This window comes from Euwallacea similis, chromosome 10 (genome assembly GCF_039881205.1).
Source record: "Euwallacea similis isolate ESF13 chromosome 10, ESF131.1, whole genome shotgun sequence".
Taxonomy (NCBI): Eukaryota; Metazoa; Arthropoda; class Insecta; order Coleoptera; family Curculionidae; genus Euwallacea; species Euwallacea similis.
This window is the reverse complement of record NC_089618.1, coordinates 667,404-689,811: the sequence shown is the minus strand read 5'-3', so window position 1 is coordinate 689,811 and position 22,408 is coordinate 667,404. Positions and strand designations below refer to the sequence as shown.

Genomic DNA, 22,408 nt, shown 5'->3' with positions numbered 1-22,408 from the left:
AAGCTCTTTTCTCTTGAGTCTTTGGAAACATATCTTCTGTCAAATTAGGAACAGCCAACTTTCATTAATTAATGATATTTCAGTTCTCAACTCTCCTTGAATCCAACCCTGTGGCTAAGAAACCAATTTAAAAAGCGATAGAAAAACGTGCTGCTCTTAGGCTAGAGAGAGAAAGCTGTCGTAGAGAAGGTTTGATATAAAAACCTACGAGGTAGAAAAAGAGGGGCCGAACGAGCTCGGTTGAAATTAGAGAGAGAGGCGGTATATAGCCAATCCGACGTGGTTTTTGAGGCCTCGGCGCGGTTAGGCCCAGCCCTGACGCCCAACCACCCCTCACTCCCACTACTGGAACCGATTTTCAGTTGTTTTCCGAGATAACTTGGCATGGGGAGTTAGATCGGATGAAGATGTTCGGGAGTGTAGAGACTTTTGGAATATTGGGGATTTTTTTTTAGTATTCAAAGAAGGAATCAGGAGAATATATTAGGGCGAATTTTTGTGCGACAAGTTTTTTTTTAACATTTTTAGAAAATATCTTTTCTTAATATTTTTAATATAAAAAAATAAACGTCTGACTAACTAATTTCTGGAAATTTTCACAAGTCACAGACGAGAATTGTTTATCGGAAAGTCATCAGTATATTTTCCATAATGGTATAAGACTAGCTCATTTTGGTACTGGTTTTTGCGAAGTGTCTCAAATTAAATTTAGAAGGACCAGGGCCTCAATGGAAGTTTTCAGAGTATGGCACTTTTCAGCAGTTTTTAAACTTTGAGCACAACAAAGTAAATGAGCCCGGAAAAGTTTCATACGCGTTGCATTTTTTAAATGCAACTCATTCACTATTAAATTTTACGAAAAACTGTCGGTTTCTGAGAAAACAGCGATTTTGCTATGCGAGCCAAAAAAATGGATTATCTCGAAAAAAAAGTAAAATTATGTGCTTTAAAAAAGTGTTCCAAAAATTGATGGTCAGGAGTTCCATGAAAAAAATTGAAAACAAGAAGTGTTGTTTATCATCATAAATTTTCTCATAAAATCTTTTCATAAATATTCAAAATCTATAAAATTTTTAATAACATATTTTTTCAATTTTTGAGACAGGTGTCGGAGTAACTGCGCCTCCGGCTTGTTTCAGCGGAAACCCATCCCTTTACCGCGGTTTCATTTATTCGAGATCCTTAAGCGGAGCTTTGATTCCCATCCAAACAGGTGAAAAACACAGATTTATTGTCCCAAAGGTCCAGACGTCCAGTGGCATCATCTGTACATAAAGTTTATTAATATTTTTCTTAACTTTATTAAGCTTAGGAAACTCAATATGTTTTTCTGTCTCAAACCATTCAAAAGGTGTTAAATGTTAAAACTGCTTTATAGAACATTATTACATCTATAAAAGTGTTTAGAATCGCTAATAAAACACAAAAAGTTAATATAATACTAAATGTGTTGTATTAAAAAAACATTGCTAGGATTGTGATAGTATATCTATGTGATTACCAACAGTTAAATATGTGTGCTTATTCAATAGATTAAGTGTTTCTAGGAAATTATACTGGCAATACTGGTTGCATTTCCTTTTATTTTACAATGCGCCATTTTAGCTACGATTAGGGAGAAGGGTGACACAATTTTTTTTTACTCTCAATTCAGATCCACCGACTCAGAAAGTAACTCAAATGTGCGTTAAATATATTATCCATTTGAATGATATAAAATAATATGTTAGAGACACCCTTGAACCCCTACCAACAAAATCGATAGAGAATTTGACACAGAACAGTTTGAGAACCGCTGAACGAAAACAATCGAGTTTATTATCGCTACCACTTGATCTTTGTAAATCGCTCCTCGTCTTTATGCATACCGCGCTGAGGCAACCCTCAATCTTACTCTTTTATGCATTAAACGACAACAATGTAAATAGGATCTTATTATCATCTTTTGTAATGAACTAAATTGAATTTCGGTCGCATCTGTCTTTAGTCCTTTAGAATCCTTGTAGATGCATGTAGGATGAATAGTTTGGGAATTAAGGAGGTACGTTGGTTTTGGAGATGGGTGTAATGTGTAATTTGTAAAAAAATCTTTTTTACGCATTTTTTCTTTGCAATCTCAACAATAAAGAATTATTTTAGTCTTAAGAAATTTATTCTCTGATGGATTGAAATGATGCAACTTGAGCACAAATGAAAAACAATTAAGACAAAAGACGCGCTAAGTTTTCCACTTGACAGAGCTCCGTGAAAAACGACAGTCTTTTGTTTTTTTTTCTGGAAACCGAGGTGGGGGGCGATGTTCCGTTTTTTTCGTCACGGGAGGTCGCCATTGTTTACGTTAATTGAAATGTCGACCCATTAAGAAAATTACGATGTGTACATTGTTTCGCAATCTAGATTTTTCTATATAAAGCTTTATTCCGACCGACGTAAATACTTCTAGATTGCAGAATGCAGCTATAGTGAGGCTTTTATGTGATATTGATTTTGAATATTTGTAAGCTGAAAATCTCCGCATATATTCGTCATCAATTTATTTATTTAAAAACCAACTAAAATCGGATTTGTCTGGGTCGCATACGCATATCAAATATTAAATCCGAAATAAATGCCATACAATAAATCAATATTTAATAATATTCGGCATTACATTTTGGGTGCGAAACATAGGCTGTCGACGACACTTTTAATGCATAATTCGCATTATGTGCTATTCGAAATTTATTTAAAATTATCATTTTGGGTTCCAATGAGATTATACAATTAATGCTGGATTCTACGTATACACAGTGTCATTGGGAATTTCCTTTTTTGACCATGTTATGAGATTTTCATTTCAGGCCTGAAACCAGTTTTACTTAGGAAAAGAAAGTGTTGATTCTCAAAGCTAATTCATTATCTGAGATTCGAAATAGGTATGTAGGTAAGCATCTATGGGAGCATTTCGTAATGCTTCAGGTGGACTCGATTTCATCGAATATTGCACACCTTCAGTGGGGAAACTGGTGTCCCTTAGATAGAATGGAATAATGCAGAATACGTTGACACAAACGCAAATGCTTCATGTTATACAAATTGAAAGTAGGAGTGTGTAGGTATCTTAATACTTGATAAGAATCATTGGTATTCAGCAGTGGTAAAGCAGTATTCATTTTGTTAGCACTATTTTAACTCATCAATAATGGAGAACTCTCAAAGACACGGATACAATAAAATTGGTCCCATGGGATTTTAAACACTTATTAATAATTCCAATAGTTAGTAATAATACTGTCACTAATAATATTCGATACGCTCGTCGGTGACATTGATTGTTCTTCGAATAAGGAATACCCTCCATTAAGATTTTCGGCCTTTTTGGGCATTTGATGCATTTTTTATAATCCAAGAGTATCTATTTAAATAACAGCAACTGAAAAATGTTTAATTCGTTATTGAAAAAAATGCCAAAAAATTTAATTATTTGCATTCTTCAATATGGCGCAGCCTAAAAAGTGACACATTTTATATACATTTAGATTTGTTATAAAAATGCCCACCATTAGAAGGAAAAACTGGACCTGCAGCCCATTCAGAAAAAAAGTTATTCCGTTTTGAAATTTTAAAAATCATGTTTAGGTTAGAATTACCAGGAAAAAATGTAACAAATGCGCGAGGGTTCTCTATATATGTGTGATTTTTTTCAGATTTTTCGAAAAACCAGTTTTCGAGTTAAAAATTATAGTTGAGAAGATGGCGGTTTAAAGGTTTTTTTGGTCTAAGGGGTGGGGGTAAGGGTATTTTGCACAACTGATTGGCATTATAGGGTTATAACTTATGTACTTATATACCCATTTAATTTAGATCAAAGAGCATTTTGACTATCTTAATGTGGGGTACTCTTTATGTGAGTGACCTTTTTCTCAAGGCTGTACCAATTGGGAATATAAGATACTCTTACCAAAGCTTCGGCAGTACTATAAATTCGGTCACCACCTCACCATAAACTGAGAGTCCCAAATTAAATCATCTCAACCTCAATAAAATGAACCTCATAAAAGGATCCAATTCACTTTGGATGAATAACTTCGTAACAAATCCGCTCAGCTTCAAAGATCTTAATGACCTGTCTGATGGCAATTATTCAGCAAAATTTCAGATAGGCTCTCAGCTATGCAGAGGAACAACTGAAAAGAAGTAAGTAGTTGAGGAGATTGTTAATACTTTGACTATTTTTAAAAAAATTGTAATATCTCCAAGATAATCATAATATAGAAATATTCTCAAAGGAATGATGGTGAATTCCTGTGCAGGGAAATTGAAAAGTGTTTCACCTCCCAGAGATTCATGGATATGCTTATAAGAATGTTTCATTTCTGAAAATCGCTAAAATCTTGAGTGATCAGGATAAACATATAAACACTGTGAGTTGAATTGGTTCACACAGAAAAAAATTGGAGGGAATTGTTCCTCTTGTTTTTCATGAGTGGATGGGCAGAACGACTATATAAATAATTCTCAAATGAGTTATAGGTGATGGTCGTATCAGTAATAAACATAAAAACGATGCGTTTGGAGGATTAATTTTATAACTACTTTTTTCTACAATCAAGCTTAAAACACACTTTTCTGTTTACAAAAAACTTTTCTGTTTACAAAAACAAGCGCAAAATGGTGCTTTTACGCGGAATTTTACTCGTTCGCTTGGCGCGCGGACATGAATTTTACCGTTTTTATTTTGTTCTATTGTTATAAATTAGATTGTGTTTAACATATGGGAACGTTGATTTTATTGATATTTCGTTACTGTCGAGAAAATGGGTTTCACAGCCATTTTTCAAATTACCAGATTGAAAAATTTCCTCAGGAGTACCAGATACAGTTACTGCGATGAAAAGCTTTATCAGGTGGCTCACACACTCTCATTCAAAAAATTGTAACTCAAAAACCACTAGAACTCATCAACAAGTTTTAATCACTTGTGGCTTTAAGTACTCTTTAGATATCTGAAAATTCTTAACTTTCTAAGAAAAATTCCAAGGGTGTAATGGACAGTAGTATACCGCTACGAAAAATTTCTTAAGGTAAACCAAACCCTCAGATTCAAGAAGTTGTAACTCTAAACTAATAGAAATGAGAATATTAAACTCTCCTGACTTGTGGCTATTTGTGTCTATGTGTATGACTCGAAGAAAGAATTGCTCCTTCGTCTTTCTATCTGTGGGTCTATCTATTTATTACCTCATTGGGCTTTTTCAATATTAAAACTATGAAGGTCTCGTTGGCATGAGACTTAAAAAAGACTTCTTTTATGTCGATCTAACTAACTAGTCGAGGAAGGACCTTTTAAACTATAGAAAATTTAAGTTACCGGTCTTAGCAGGTAATCAGACAAATTTGTTAAGGTATGAAACCTTCGATTTTTTGTATTGTCTTCATCAGAGTCACGGATTGTAAAGACCAAAATTTGAGCTACAGAATTGTTCCCTCGTCCTTCTATTTTTTACTAAATTAAAATTTTGAAGGGCTGGTAGGTATGTGACTTGAAGAGTTTACAACGGGAACGTTGCACTCTGTATCTATTAGGCTGTTTCACATGAAATGTCGGATTTTAAGTCTTAACTTTTCTTTCGCCTTTTTTTGCATCAAGACTTTTTTCTAGTTATGCGCCAAATATATCGTTTCAAACCTGAGAGTGTGCTGTTTCTTATCTGATATTTTTTGTGGGATTGTGTACAGTTCTGATACATTTTTGGACCGATCATGTCTAACATGTATCCAAGAGATTTTCGCGTCTTGTACTTGTATGAGTGGAAAAATGAGCATAACGCCGTAGAAGCTGCCCGAAATATTAACTGTGCGTTTGGGGAGGGTTCTGCAAATGAACGCACTATTCGTCGCTGGTATGCCAAATTCGAATCTGGAGACGAGAGCCTGGAAATTGAAGACCGTGGTAAACCAAAGAGTGCCCTGAATGATGAAGTTTTGCAAGTGCTGGTTGAGGTAAATCCCCGCCAAACAGTCCGAGAACTTTCAGAAGAGCTAACGTTAAAAACGTTAACGTTAGCATCGCAACAATTTCTCAGCACCTAAAGCTGATTGGGAAAGTAAAGAAGATGGATAAGTGGGTCCCGCACGAGCTTAATGAACGGCAGAAAATTACGCGCCAGGAAATTTGCAATTCTCTGCTGATCCGAAACGACAGAGACCCGTTTTTGAATCGCATTGTAACGTGCGACGAAAAATGGATGCTGTATGACAACAGACAACGCTCTGCACAATGGTTAGATGCCGATGAGAATCCAAAACACATGCCTAAACCGAGTTTGCACCCAAAAAAGACTATGGTTACTGTATGGTGGTCAATGGGGGGCGTAATCCATTACAACTTCTTAAAACCGGGTGAAACTTACTGCAGAGAAATACTGTGCCGAACTTACCGAAATGCATCGAAAGTTGTCTATTAAGCAACCGTCATTAGTCAATAGAAAGGGGCCAATCCTTCATGACAACGCGCGACCACATGTTTCGCAAAGAACCGTGAAAAAGCTCAGAGAAATGGAGTACGAAACACTACTACATCCACCATATTCGCCGGACTTGTCACCGACGGATTATCACTTTTTTAAACACCTAGACAATTTCCTCGTCGGAAAACGGTACCTTGATCAAGCCACTATAGAAAGTGCCTTTAAGGAGTTTATTCAAAGTAGAAGCAATGATTTTTATGAAAATGGAATTGCAAAACTTGTCGCTAAATGGCAAAAATGTGCAGATTGAATGGTGCATATTTCCATTAAATATAATAATTTTTGAAAAAGTTATAGTCTCTTAAATGTCACGAGTAAAATCGGACATTTCATGTGAAACAACCTAATACTAGCATAAAAAATATTAAAAGAAAAATTCACAGACAAAGATAAAATTTTCTGATAAAAGATATTATAAAGAATATTAAATATTGAAAATCAACATCCAGACTATAGTTTTTTTATATCTGTTAACACGAATTGATATACATACATGAGGGGGGGGGGGCAGCTGAATTTAGAACCGCACGGTTCTAAATTGTGCACCCTCCCCTTGTTGACTTTTTAACAAATTATAATTTGATAAAAAATTAAGAGGGGGGGGGGGGGGGTATAATTTAGAGCTGCACAGTATAAAGAGGGATAACCTATTTGAGTTAAATTGTATTTTTGTAACGCTAATCAAGTTAGAACAAAATTAAACGGAATCCAATAGAAATCTTTCTTGTTCCTGAGTTCGTAGAAAAAGTATACTTAGGATATCACATGAAAATAGCACCCGAAAAGTCCTATTTTCGGGACTAGTTACACAATGCGGTATTGATTCTATTCTTCGGATTGTACTCTCGATAAATTACATGGAATTCCCTGGAATAAAAGGATATTTCCACCATTCCAAGTACTTCTCAATTTCTGCACATGGGCGGAAAGAGCATGAGAATTATTTCTAAAGAAATGGTTTCATATTGAAATACTGTTTAATTCTTTACCATCAAATATCGACTTGCATCCGCATAGCCTTATCAAATAAATTTCACTCTTTTCACACAACTCAAATTTGGAACCAAATCAAATTAAGTCGGTCCAGTACTTTGCGATATGTACGTAAGTGGCGTAAGAAGATCCTCCATTTGATAAATAGATAGAAATACTCTTTTGATTAAGAAAACAGATTGTTGTCAGTTAATGAGTCCTTTTCATCAAAAGCGGAAAAGTTACACTTAAAAGTTTGAGAGCCACCGTTAAAATCCGAAATCGGATCGCTCAGGATGTTCCCAGATAAATGTGCAGAGATAAGTCGGTAGTTTAGTGTAACAATGCGGCCGTATCACGTGGGTTTTGTGTCTCCCCCATTGATCTCCAGATTGCCATCCGTATGCGAAATTGAATCATTTTGGTACACCAAGACTTTATTCCAATATATATCCCCATCTGATGGAAAACGCGGAATGATCTCGAAGACAATAATACTAAAACTTTATATGTGATCTCCTTACGATTCCCACACGCAGATAACCAAAATTTAAAATTTCAGGAAAATCTGTTTCTCTCACATGTGCGGCTTATGGTTATGGAGCTTCGTATTATGCAACGTGTGATGAAAAGGTGTACTATTTTATTCTTTTACAACATACACCTCGCTTCATATCGAAATATATAAGTTACTTCGGTAACAAATTCACAGCGGTAGCCAGAAAAACAACAATCAGCTCAAAATTATTTTCTATTCCTTCATAGACATTTAGCAGAGTTTGGTGCATTTTCCAAGCCTGAGAAACAGCAACACGCTGACTCTCGAAAAATTATAAATATCGCGCGTTTAATTTAATTTCAAACAATGGAGACGTTGGCCGGTAGGTTCGCCAGATTTTGCTCCATTAGATAATTATTTATGGGAAATTTAGGTAGGTGGTATAAAATCTCCTTTGTCTGCCGCTGGTTAATTTTGTGGTCAAACGATATATTGTTTTATAATGCAATAAACTCAGTAAAAGTTTAGATTCGTTTTAAAGCTGCAAAAGGTTCAATCACAATACCGATACCGCCAAAAAGGGCTCTAGGACACGTCCGCTAGTTTTATCCGTATCCCTCTCGTAAAAGGCCCTGCATTGTTAGGAGGTCTTCACAATGGTTACCTACTACCAAAACTAAAAGGTTTGCGGCAATATCTTTTATACTTGTTCTGCTACTGTGGGTCCTCGAGGGTTGTTTATCAGACTGCACCCTATAAGACCGATATCTTAAGTGAGGATTCCAGTCTAACAGAGGACACATAAAAATCCCATCCGATATAACATAAGTAAGCAAACATTTGTATTCGAAACTGCAGTGGCGGAAAACTTGTGCCAATATTTGTTTCGAGTTGATTTGTTTCGTAAAGTGGCCTCGTTTTTGAATATTGGATAAATTTGAACAGTACTCACGGATGTTTTGCCCGATTGAATTGGATGCGATGAGCAAACAGAGGGAATATTATGGAGTTACGGTTAACAGGATTTCTCAATTCCTTCTGGGTGGTATTTGTCCAATCGACATGTGAATAATAGATAACTGGTCAGTAAAGTAAAAGGTTTATTCATACCTAAAAATTTTAAATCCTTATGAAGGTAAAGAAAATTCTTTACGTTTGATATGAATTTCTTGACGAGAGAATAATGAAAGGATAACAAATATTACCTTACTATTGCTTGTTCAGTTAGAACAATTTACACGCTTAATGCCTTATACAAGGTGTTCCACGTTTTGTGATCAGGATTTATCAGGACAGTCATGTATATGAGGATAGTCCCAGAAGTACTTGATTTGACATATAGATGGCGATTCTTTTGTTAAAAATTTACCTATATTACAAAGACATAACCTTAAATAGCTTATTTCTAAATTGTGTTTGTTTTGGAGCCGTTTTTAGTGAACGCTTTTAGAGATTTTGTGAACATAGACAAAATTGATCATCGTGATTCAATATTTTCATTTGAAAGGTCTTAGTCCATCCAACATCAAAGCGGAGTTAGATTTTACTCTGGGAGAATCTTCGTTAACAACTGTAAAATGTTGTGTGACGGAGTTTAAACGTGGTCAAGACGAATTCCGCAGTGGTCGACGCAATAAGGTGACCACTCCAGAAATTATAGTAAAAATCCACAAAACTGTTTTAGAAGGTCATCAGCTAAAATTGTGCGAGTTAACAGACATGATAGGCATCTCAAAAAGTACTCTACATCGGATTTTGATCGAACAATCGGATATGAGAAAGCTCTGCGCAAGATGGGTGCCGCGACTATTCACAATTGAACAAAAACAGCGCTGTGAAGATGTTTCAAGGGAGTATTTGGCAAAGTTTCGCAGCAATAAAGCCGAGTTTTTGCGTCGATTCATATCCATGCATGAAACATGGGTCCATCATTTCACACCTGAGACGAAAGAGTAATCAAAACAATGGACTCAAAGGGGAGAATTGGCTCCAAAGGAGGCGAAAACCGTTCTATCTACAGGAAAGGTGATGGCGTCAATTTTTTGAGATGCACGTGAGATAATATTTGTTAACTACATATGTCCTTAAAGAAAAAACAATAAACGAAGAATATTATACACATTTATTGCAACGTTTAAGTGAAGAAATTAGGAAAAAGCGACTGCGGTTGGTGAAAAAGAAAGTCTTATTTCATCAAAACAACGCACCAGTCATTTCTGTCATCGTGATGGTCAAAATCAATCAACTTAATTTAGATTTTTTTCCTTGCCTATCCTATTTGCCAAATTTAGCCCCTTCAGATTATTTTCTATTTCTAAACTTGAAAAAATGGCTTGTTGGAAAGAAATTTGCCATTAACGAAAAGGTGAATTCCGAAATTGATGCCTATTTTTAAACATTCAAAGCTTCTTACTATAAATAGGGTATAGAAGCCATTGAACATAGCTGGGAAAAGTCTGGCAATTTCAAAGGAGACTATGTTGATAGATAATGTAATATTTTCTGTTTTTTTCCATAATAAAATAATAATAAGTGTTAAGTCGGGTACTTCTGGGTCTATCCTCGTATACATGCATCAATGTGTTATGGGACAAGAAAATTAGCCGAATAGATATTAGGTAATTCATATGGCTAAACCGTGTTCCCATACGTGCAATAAAATATATAAATTATTTGGTCTATGTATCTTCTTTGGTAACTTCCACGCGATTACTTCCTCTAAATTGAACTCACAAGCCCCTCGACTTGCCTTTTTTACACAATACCAGAAATAAATAAATGTCCCAGACAATGAAACCTCTCCAACACACAACTACTAAAGCGATCCGTCCTTGTATTGGTACCGAAAAAGAATTAGTCGGTATTAGCTATATCTGTCGACTTTTTCCAAAGATACAATAGGATATTTTTGAGGACACTCTAGTCAAGCAGAATCATAGAAATAAAGTCGTTGAATAGAAATAGGGCAAATCGACCGTTGCTGGTTAGTTGTGTGGGTACCTTCAAGCGGAAAATATTCCCTTTTTTGCATCTGTTTTGTTATTTTTCATTTAAAAAATAAATCGAAAGAATAGTTAAGCGTGCACATCCGAATGCCATAAAATGTCCCGATAAACCTGCTCCTCCTTCGGGAATATCGGCAGTGCATCGTCTGCGAAATCTGCTCGTATATCGTCGGCCCAATCTTGATCCTGACTTTTGGCTTACCAGAAATCGCGCCGGCATAGATCCAGAACTGGGATCGTTCCCGACCTATACAGGCCATATATTTGGCACTTTAGCCGAGGGATTTCCCAATTTGTTGTTCTTTATTGAGATCCCCTTTATCTCGTCTTTTATTTCCGCGAAAGAAGACACTATATTCGAAGCGTTTGAGTTAACTTTAAATATCAAATATAGTTCTTGCTGCTATTACTACCTTACAGGCAGGTTTGGTTTGCCTGGAGGTATAAATAAATAAACTTAGTAGGAATGAGCCTTATAAAATCAACGATAAAACGTAAACAACCATGTTTGTTTGTGCATAGATCAAGATCTTTCGTTAGTTGAATGTCAGCTGCTCAAAAGATAACTTCTTGCATGCAGTGTTCATTAATGTTGAATTTTTATTAGCAGACTGTTGTGTTAACAAATGAGTAGTAAAATGACTAATCTGGCTTATTATTGTTTGTTTATGGCACTTTCTGTGATAATGGTAACAAGCAAGGGCTTGAAAGAGGAATTTGGCTGGTCGAGGATCACTTATCAGGGACCTGAAGATAACCAGCTGAGGTCACGAGCTGCTTTCCAGTAAGTATTGAAAAATAAAGAGTTGGGGTCATCAACACTGATTTTAGTGTGTATTTATGTGATAGCAACAAGAATGATAAAAAATACGATATGTTGAATTAATTAGTTTGATCACATTCTTCTGCATGTAATTTTGCATTTTTTTTCACGCTGGATGATTTTAAAACCTGATTTAACTGTTCCGATTGTCCGTTTAAATAAAAGTTCCTCTTATTTTAAGGAATATTTTTGGTTAAAGCGTTTCTTACTTGAAATGAAGATGAAGTCACACTTCATGCTTTGTACCTCTCACTTTACAGATTGATTTTAAATCCATAAACGTAATAAAGCCAAGCGTTGATAAGCAAGCAATTATTCCATTTATGTACATATTGGAAGACAACGCTTGAATGAAGTATTTCCTAGATGGAAGGTAATTAGAGAAAAACACGTGAACATTTTTGAAAAATGTCAGTTTCCGAGATATCGATCAATGCTGTTAACTGACACTACAATTACAGTTCTGATCTAGCTGTACCTATCATAAAGGAAGGTTGAAAAATTAACAATTTTGAATGGCAGTTTTTTGTACCCTGTACCCAAATTTAATTTTTACTCAATTTGAGCCTTGGTCTGAATTGATGTTGTGTACGCGCGTTTGACCGAGCTGTGACATATTATAGCCCAAACCTGGGCTGTAATAATTTTGCATCACTGCCATTGAGTTATTGCTATATATCATTTTAAATACACACCAGATTATACAAACAAGGCAAGTACTTTGGCAACAAAGGCAGACCTAAACCAAATATCGGATCACCTGGCATCGGAGGAGATGCAATTTTCTTCGAAGGTGATACTAACGTTGCAAGTGCAAATATCCGAGCTCCTTCCAGTGGTTCTAGAAGAAACTCTACAAACAGTGGAAACGTCCAAAACAGCCAGGATAATATCTCTTATGGAACGATAGATTATCGATATGGTAAGTGAAGATTTCCACTTTGATCAATTTCGTAATGAGTTTCACTTTTAAAATAGTCACATTGTAATGAACATTCCTATTACTATAATGTCCCAACCTTCCGTGGTAGCAATTGCATCATATGTGAAACGGATTGAAACCCATTAAAAGCTGCAACGACTTCTAACTTAGGATGCTGTCGAATAACCAGAAACAGACAGCAATCGTTACTCAACATAATTCTTTGTTTACCATAAAGATTTACACGTCATATTTTTCTTAGAGAACAATATTCCCATGGGTGCAAACGTCTGGAAAGACAAGCTGTTCATTACGGTGCCCAGGAGGCGGCTGGGAGTTCCGTCCACCCTTAACTACGTCCCACTGGGAAGTGAAAAACGCCAAAACGTACCGTTGATCCCATACCCCAGCTGGGATATGAACTTATATCCAGATACCAGTGGGTCTCTAGATAACTTTGTGTCTGTTTATAGAATTGCGATCGATGTATGCGATCGAATGTGGTTTGTGGATACAGGAATAGTGGAAACTTTAGGTAAGATACCTTTTGGCTACCACCCAATAATTTATGCTTTTAACCCACGATGCCATAGCCCAGGATATATGGGATTTTTTCGTGGGAAAAATAGTGTACACAACTCGTTTCTCCACCATTCGCGTAATTGACGCCCACGCCTGCGGCTCATGCGTTAAGAGACACTTCCTCCACTTGGTATGTAAAAAACTATTACTTTACAAATGCTGGCCACGTGTAGGTAAATTCTAATATCTCGGCGTTAAAATGTAACGGAAATAGGCTCTTGGCACTGACATTGATCTACTTTGTTACATACGTGTTATTCATAAAAACGATATCCAATGATGTGTGTAATCAAGTTCAGTGGGATAAACACCTTAAATGGCCTTAGCGGCCTACATGAGAATGTTAATTAATGTCATATGATCTGGGTGTGTGTAATTATTAATTAATTTTGCGAGACGTTTCCTAGTTAACTAACACGTCAATGAAATTTTGCAGCAAACGGAAAAGGTGATTTTTCAAGGAAACACTCTCGGTTTGATATTTGTAATAAGTGAAGCGTAATAAAGTTCATGGTTGAATCGCTCGTTTATTAAAAGCCTCCCACGTTTCTAGACTCATTTCAATTAACGTGAACTGCTCTTACATTTGTTTTAATCGCATATTAGAGAGGACACTGAGGTGGTCCAATTAGTGATTTAATCAATTACAACGCAACAAAAAGTGATAGGTACATTAAGTGTTTTCTCTTTTAGGAAACAGGACCACTGTGAAACCCCATCAACTAGTAATAATCAACCTCCAAAATGACCAAGTTCTGCATAGGTTTACCTTGCCAGAAAATGTGCTAACCCCAGCCACTGTCTTAGCCAGTCTCACCATTGACACCCCCAAGGGCTCATGTGGGGATGCTTTTGCATATTTTCCAGGTAACCTACCATATTTTATACAAGAAAAATTGACCAAAAAATCTGCGTTTCAATTTAGATTTAGCAGGTTACGGTGTCATAGTCTTCAGCTTGCGTGAAAACCGAGCTTGGAGGGTAACTCACAACTATTTCTTCCTGGAACCACTGGCAGGAAATTTCATGATAGCTGGCCATTCTTTTCAATGGAATGACGGAGTCTTTAGTGTGGAATTGAGCGATATTAAGTCAGATGGATACAGGGATATGTACTTCCATGCCATGGCAGGAACCCACATGTATAAGGTCTCCACGAGGATTTTAAGGAATCAGACGTTGGCCACAAGAAGCTTTCATGAGAATGATTTCATTGTAAGTTTATTCAACGTCTCAATATTGTTCAAGGCAGCGATTATATATGTATATTTTTGTATAACTTCCTGCAGGTGATTGGTGACAGGGGTCCAAACTCACAGACTTCCACCGCCGACATTCACAAGCCCACCGGGACCATGTTCCTAGGTCTAGTGAATCAAAACGCTGTTGGTTGCTGGAACATTAACAATGATCTGTCCACCATCTCAATTGTCCAAAAGAATGATGAAAAGATGATCTACCCGTCAGACGTCAAAGTGTCCGGTGATAACGTTTACGTTCTGACCAATACTATGCCTGGGTTCTTGTATGGGCGCTTGAACTATGACGTAATCAACTTTAGGGTGTGGGCGAACGACGTTAGAACTGCCATCGAAGGGACCAAATGTCAGAGTAGGCAGGCTATATCTTATAATTAATTTGAATGTAAAAGAATAATTATAGTATGCGCTTGCTGGGGATGAATTTGTCTTAATTTGCCGGGCAATTTTTATCATAATACGCATGCAAAACAATTTTTAATCGCGATCATTAAACCCTTAACCCTCTTTTGTGAAGCACATACGCGCAAATGTGCATATGAATCAAGGACCCACATACGTCCATGGCAGCTTAACTAAGGGATAAAGCCAACGAATTTAAACTGTTAGACTTATATTCGGAAGTTTGAAGGCTCACTATTGATTAGGCGATCCACAGGCCAACACTGGATATACATGCACATAGAATCACGAGACACCTTGAAAGCAATGATTATATCCAGCCTGGAGGGTAGCTACAAGTTACCATTCTATCCTAGAAGAGAACGAGAAGAGAAATATCATAAGAAATGATCTATAGTTTGCATGTGCTCGATCATCCCCTTTGCCCCTCAAAAAAAGGAGAAAGTACGTAAAAAATTGCATACCGGGAGGCACAAAATCTTCACTCAGATTTTCCCCAGTTTAGCTTAATTCCTATGTCTAACCGTTTTCAACATACCCGTACCTGAATTTCTTGCATTCTGTTAATATAATCCTTCTGTGATCAACTTGCCATCGTTTACCCTGAATTGTGATCACCTCCTTGTACATATAATGTTAACAGTCACTTTTACCGTTAATTTTAAGGAGTGCGATTTTTTGTTTGTTTCTTTTTTTATTTTTATTTTTTTGTAAAACTCTTTAGCTGGTCTTTGACAGGTTCACATTTAAATTAAATGGAAATTGGCATATTATTTTCTGAATAAAATAATGAGAAACAATCATTCCTCCGCTATAGCATCACATACCCGCATTAGTGGAAGAGAAAACTTTTTCAGAATAGAGGTTAAATGTTAACACAAATGCCGACAGCTGTGCAATTCGTGCATATTTGCAAAGTTTAAGCTCTCGGTACGATGGAAAATACCAGAATTAAGCGATTGATATGCAAAAGGCTTTCTTTTTCGGTCCAATTTTAGATTTTAAAGTATTGCTTTGTGCAACGATCTAGAAGATGTGGATCTAGCATTGTGTTTTACGGTTTTGTTCGCCATTTTTGGCAAACTAGGCACTGATCCATGGCGGCAAATTCGAAAGAAGTAACGCCACCAGGACATGCTCCAATTGCGCCGGCGCATGACGCACCTCTGATTCCAATATGACGTCATTAAGGTACTAATTCATATCGGTCTTATGTTTAAATAATAGGACCGCTTTTCATGTGCATTTAGCAAATAGAAAGCCGCATGCATTTACATTGAGTGTAAGCAAATATACCATAACTCATATTTTGATAATAACTAGTTGTGGTGTACACTTAACCTTGAAATATTCCTAAATCGGCATTTTCATGGGTTCTGGCAAGTAAATGATTATCGTTTTTGGTCCTGTTATAGCTTCCGTCAAACACACCGTTGTACCTTCTTTATAATTTTAGATGTACTGAATATTATTTTATAGCCATCCAGAAAGTAGGCACTTTCTGTCCAATTTTTCTGCCCGGTAAAAAAGTTTTTATGTATCGCCTAAAAGTAAAGTCAGTCGTAAGAATAATTGGTGTAAATAATAATAAGCATTACGCGACCGAAAATTTGTCTAGCAAGGCAATCCAAGCTTTCAGCAAAACACTACATTCCAGTACTGAACTAGTCATTTCTTAGTTAGCTAACTGCACTGAAAAATCGCCTATTCCGTGAGAGCCCGAAAAAACAACCTTTTTCGATACTCTACTTTCCGTCATGCCACATAGTGTATTTGGTGGAAAGGAAGTATAAGGTTGCGTGAACGATGTCAAAAGTCAGGAGAATTTAATATTTTTAAATCCTTTTTTACAAAAAAAATCTTTTTTAGAAGTTTTCGAATCGTATTGCTCGTAACCCAAATTTGTTCATAGGGAATGACAGCCTTCTTTATATACTCATCTTATATTATATGCGTGTATTCGATCTCTATATTGTGTCGTGATTCGTATCAAGCTAGATAGTGTAGAATTCACTGCTTTTTAACTATAACGATTAACTTCAGCCTCTGTATTTACTGCACCAAGTTTCTATGCCTCGGTTCTCGTCGAATGCTCCCCGAAAAATGTGGTATGGGGGTCGATCCATCCCCTGCGGTGGGTAACTGGCCAGGCCGCCCTCATTAGCGTGTAAAACTCGGGTTAGGTACAGTTTTATCATGCGTTCCACACTAAATCCCCGAATGGCCGAACACAAAGATTTATATTCATTGCAAATTTTAACTTTTCTGCGCTGTTAATTAAAACTGATTGCATTCATTTCGACGCCATTTTGTGATATGGCATGGAGATATAGCGTAATTCTAGATATAAGTAACATAAGAATATGTATTTATTTACCAAAAATCAACCGAACTCAAGGTTCATCACATGCTTCATAATCAACCTCGCGGGGCGCGACTGCAGTTGACTTTAAAAATGCTTTATTACAGGAAGTTGAAACCGATGTCAAATCTCCTACCGTGTTCAACAAACCAGAAAATGCCTTTTTTAGTTTTGGAATCGAGTTATAAAAATTAATTGACCCCTAAATAAACGAAGCACATCCATTGATGTTTGCTTTATTGTTGGCTTGCATGTTCTTGGTTGCACATTTGATCAATCCTCTCTCTCTATATGAGTTAGTGAAATCCGACCTGATCCCTTCCAACACATGTCTGTGAGTGCCAAGGGAGAATATTTTTTAAAGGGCCATTTTTTCAAATTTGCCGTGTTAACAACCCTTCAATCCCTTTAAACGACCCAAAGACAGATGGTAAAGGGTTAAGCGCGCGTCCAAAACCTTGCTGTCTTTTTATTACCTTTTAATTGGGGTATAATTAGACCGTTCAAGTGCTTTTATCTACCAGATGGCGTGACTAAGTGAAAAGTTATTCATCAACGTCACACAACTTCAAATGTTGGGTCTTTTAAATATTTTATTCGGGGACTCTGTTCGTTTTTGAGGCCCATGTTAATGTTTTATTGATGTGGACAGAAAAACAATTTTGACTAAAAATATGTTTTTTATTTTATTAATTTTGGAGATTAAGCATTTTTAGCGTACGTTTTAAATAGAAGTAATGGGCAAAATTGGACTTAAAATGGTATAATACCCCTATCGTACACTAAATATGCATCTCTAGTGGGCACATAAAGCCAAAGGTGTTAACCTAGACGAAGAACGAGACAGGCAACAAGCAGGAAAGGACGTAATTCCCGAGATTTAAATGTCAATATTGACTCAAGGGGGTAATGAACGGGTTTACTGCTTGCCTCGTTGTCAAATGTCAGACCGTTGATTCGGACAAATATTGGGATTGTTCGATTGGGTAAGACCTTAATGGTTTAATAAAGTCATCGTATATTGTAAGAAGAACACGGCAACATGCTGTAAGCTCCGACTTTTTTACCGTACACACATGTAACAATTCTCAATTAGTGTAATTAAAAAGGGTCAGCTACATCCCGCTGGTCTTTCGAATGAATGTAAATGGATGCAAACTAAAGGGTGGCTGTAAGGAGAAGTTGGATACCGCTGAGGGGGTGCCAGTTTCGATGCATTGGCGGAGGAGGTAAATATTCCAATAGGGGATTTTTCGTCAATATAAGAGATAAATCGTTATTATTTCAAGGAGGTGACGATGAAATGTATCCAGAAATAGTTAATGAAATGTCCATGTCTATTTCCATTAATTTTTGAGACACCACATACTTTTTTGAATTCTTACCTAACCATTCTCAATTCGTTTTACAAAATTGCGACCCGCCAAAACTACCTCGTTTATATGTTTGGAATAAATAAGGAAGCTATTTCATGCAAATTTCAATTATCATGTAGTTCGTCGAGGATAATCTATGCAGGGTATGCGTTTCTGGAGCTCAACCATCAGGATATCGGTAACCATAAAAAATGCGAGGTCGGTTAAATTGTTTTGAAGGAAATTGAATTAATTGGGACAAAGAAGCGTAATTTGAAGTTTAAGAATATGCGGTTTCAAAATTTGAAAAATTCTGGTGACTTAGGAAAAAATTGAATTTGAAAAAAACTAAAGTTTGGAAAAACCTTTTTAATTTTTTCTCAGCTTATTTGGCGAGATCTTTCAAAACGATTGACACTTTATCATGGCAAATTATCCTTTTCTACAACTCACCACCACCTCTTCACCTTTTTTTTCGATTACCACGATATATAGTAAGGCTCAGTCTAGCAGGATGGAAATCCTGTTTTTACAAAGAGTGTCCTACAAATAACACCCCTACTTTTGTTTAATAAAAATATTTTTGGCAGTTAGATCGAATTTCGCTTAACGTCACCTTCAGTGCGAAAATGCCTTTTACAAGCGAAGACAAACGAGACACCTTAGGAACTTATTTTGCTTTACATCGAAATGTATAAATTCTTCAGCGATGCCCAGAAAAACCTCAACCAGCTCCCAATTATTTTCTATTCTTTTATAGAAATTTAGTAAGGTTTAGTGTATTTTCTAACCCAAAAGTGTTCATAGACCCAATGGAAATGAAGTGGAAATCCTAAAAGCGGTAAGTAAAGTATTAAAACGTCATACAAGAAACGTCGAATTCAAAAATGGAAAATCTAGGATGGCACCTGCAAAAAAAATGAAGTTGAGGATGATTGTCGAAAGTCGAAACGTCAGATTTAAAATATGACTCTACGTGGAACAGGAACTATTCGTATCTTTGAATGAGACTTTTTCATTTCAATTTTTTTATTTTGTCGTATCATGCCAGTATAACATCAGCAAATTTTTTATTAGTAAACGATAACGATACATGAGAGTCGGGCTTAGTAAAGTTGGGCTTAGCAAAGGCCAACTTTGCTGAGCTCGACCGAGAAATTTATGGGAATCGCGGACTTTAAGTTCACGTATATTACTATTAAATCTGGAATTAAAGATAAAAATGTGAAGCATCAAAGCAGCATCCGCCACTGGAGATTGAACGTAGCTAGAAACTAGGCGAGAGTCTTCAGCAACCGGAAGTGGCGATATGTCAGCCCTACCAATCGCAATTCATATTCCCTTAGGTGTCAGGGCTACCACTCCAGCCGCTTTCATTAAAACACTGTCCAGGCTGCAATTAGTTTCACGGACTACAAATTGCGTTATTCGTCTTTGCCATTCCCCGTAGTTAAATCACTTACAATACGGTGGATTTTGTGTCTACTTAATTTTGCTCGAAATTCGTTGGCTCAATGAGTTCATTTAACTTTCGTTATTTGTCTAATCCAGAGGGTGGATCGATCTGGGAATTTCGGTACGACTAGGAATTCCGAGAGGTTTATTTAGAAACGGTGTTTTAACTGACTTTACCTCATGAATTTGTGAGATAAGTATGAATGTCATCTAAAATTAATAAGCTGTCGATGGGAATTTTATATGGGGAAAATGGTGACATGAAAATTGAGCACATGGCAAAATAAAAGGCAAATCCTGTCCCCGGGCATATTGACGTAGGCTCGTGAATATTTATGCGTTATGGACTGAGTTAGAAATGGAAAACTGGTCTCTCAGTTCAAATTATTCGACTATTGACAGCTGGAAATAATTCAGTCAAAAACCGCAAAAATGCGAAATAGTTGGGTAACGACTCGACTATCCTATTAGTGAGTTCTAACACATATGACATTATCGGCAGACTGGGACCGATCCCGAAATAATGCCCATAAATATTAAGCAGCCAGCAGTGTCGGAACGAACGTTCAAATTAAACCAGAATAACAGAAAATCACACTACAGTTCGCTAAAATATCCAGCGATCCAGTGCATTCATTATTAACCAGACATGCAATTCCACTAAAACATCGATAACGACCACGGGCCAGAAGGAAAAACAAAAATTAAGTAAAACCGAAAAACAAAAACACGTTCGTTCGGTATTGCTGAAAAAAGCGCCGGCATGGATCTACCAGTTTCCGATTCCACCAGGATTTGCAAATGTGTTTGGTTTTGCGTGAAAAAAAGGGGTTTTAACGTTCGAATGTGAAACGTTGGTGAGTTTTATTTATGTTGGTCACAGTTAGAAACTTCAATTGTTTTGACTGATATGGTTCTTTTCCCTCTAAATCAAACGCTTCCATTTTGCCACAGAAGGAACTCAAAGGCGCACTTTTAGCAACAAACTGGATGTGATGACTATAACTTCGGTTTTACAATAATCGGCTAGTTGTTGCAGGACGCGCAGTTGGCACAAACCAAAACCTCTTTCACAGATTTTTCATGGCGACAAAATAATGTTAGAATTTCTAGGCTATTTAAATAATTAAGTTGTGGAAATACGCAAATTAAAAACAATTAAGATACAAATAGAGGCATCCGCTACAGACTCAGGGAGTAGTTGCAATTTATTCTTGATGACTTCATTCATGAAGATCTCATCATCGATGCGCCCATAGCTCTGGAGCTGGGAACCAACAATGAATTGAATATCTGCACGCAAAAACTAAACTGATTCTAAAAAAACCATTGGCCATTCAAAACGTTGAAAATTGTGTCTTTGGTGTGCGGCCGGATGACATTAATGTCTGAAATCAAAGCGACGGATTCGAAAATCCTGAAGATCTCTTGGAATACATGATCATATTTTTGGAAAGGTAGTGTCCTTACATCCTTCACCTCAAGACCCAAAAATCTATCTGGTCAGGTCAATTCTAAAACTGCGACCTGCTCGAGAGGGACTTGGCGATTCGCTCTCCCAGTGTCAGAGGCAAAAGGACTAAGTCTACGTGTCTCTCGATCTTTCGAGGCTGCAAACCAAACAGTGCTATCGTGTCATCTTGCAATTACGGCGTAAACATTTCACTGAGAGAACCTGTCCGCATCAAATTGAATAATTATTTTGGATTGATAAAACTTGGCTTCCTTGGGGATCGAATGGCGGGAAATTCTCTAATTCTCCCGACTTTATTTACACTTGGTGAGAACTTTTGGAACGCCCGAATTCCCCAGTTACACATAAAACGATGTTTTTAGGCATGACACAATATGCACCAAGCCATTTTCACCCTTTAAAATATCACCTGTCAATAAGCGTTTCTGTGTTTTGCATGTCCGCGATGTCGACCGAGACCCGACCAAAAAAAGGGGATAAAAGAAGGGCCGTTTAACTTTTGTTTTCACCCGCGCGTGAGTGGGCAACATACAGCTGACTAATTAAAGCAAAAGAAAAAATCGCGGCGTGCCACGCAAGCAAACAAATGAACGTTACCGACCCTTGACAGGCAGCCGTCACTCTTTCGGTCCATTACCTGGCTTGCCGGAAGTAGCCTTTACGAGCGGGTGTTCGTGCTAACCTGCGTTTCCGTCGGCGACAATCGTGGAAGGTTCCAAATACAGTGACGTCCTAAATTGGGATCCAAAGGGTCAAAAGATGCATGAAATTCATTTTCCTAAAACATCC

General features: G+C 36.9%; 1 protein-coding gene across 1 annotated transcript; it reads left to right on the top strand.

The window, feature by feature from the left end:
* The first annotated feature begins 11,491 nt into the window (after positions 1-11,491).
* On the top strand, positions 11,492-14,988 carry LOC136411564 (L-dopachrome tautomerase yellow-f2-like). Its single transcript, XM_066394184.1, has 6 exons — positions 11,492-11,769; positions 12,507-12,730; positions 12,993-13,265; positions 14,006-14,179; positions 14,238-14,527; positions 14,602-14,988. Exons 1-6 carry the CDS (start codon positions 11,612-11,614, stop codon positions 14,947-14,949), a joined length of 1,467 nt encoding a protein of 488 aa, XP_066250281.1. The 5' UTR covers positions 11,492-11,611; the 3' UTR covers positions 14,950-14,988.
* The last annotated feature ends 7,420 nt before the right edge of the window (positions 14,989-22,408 follow it).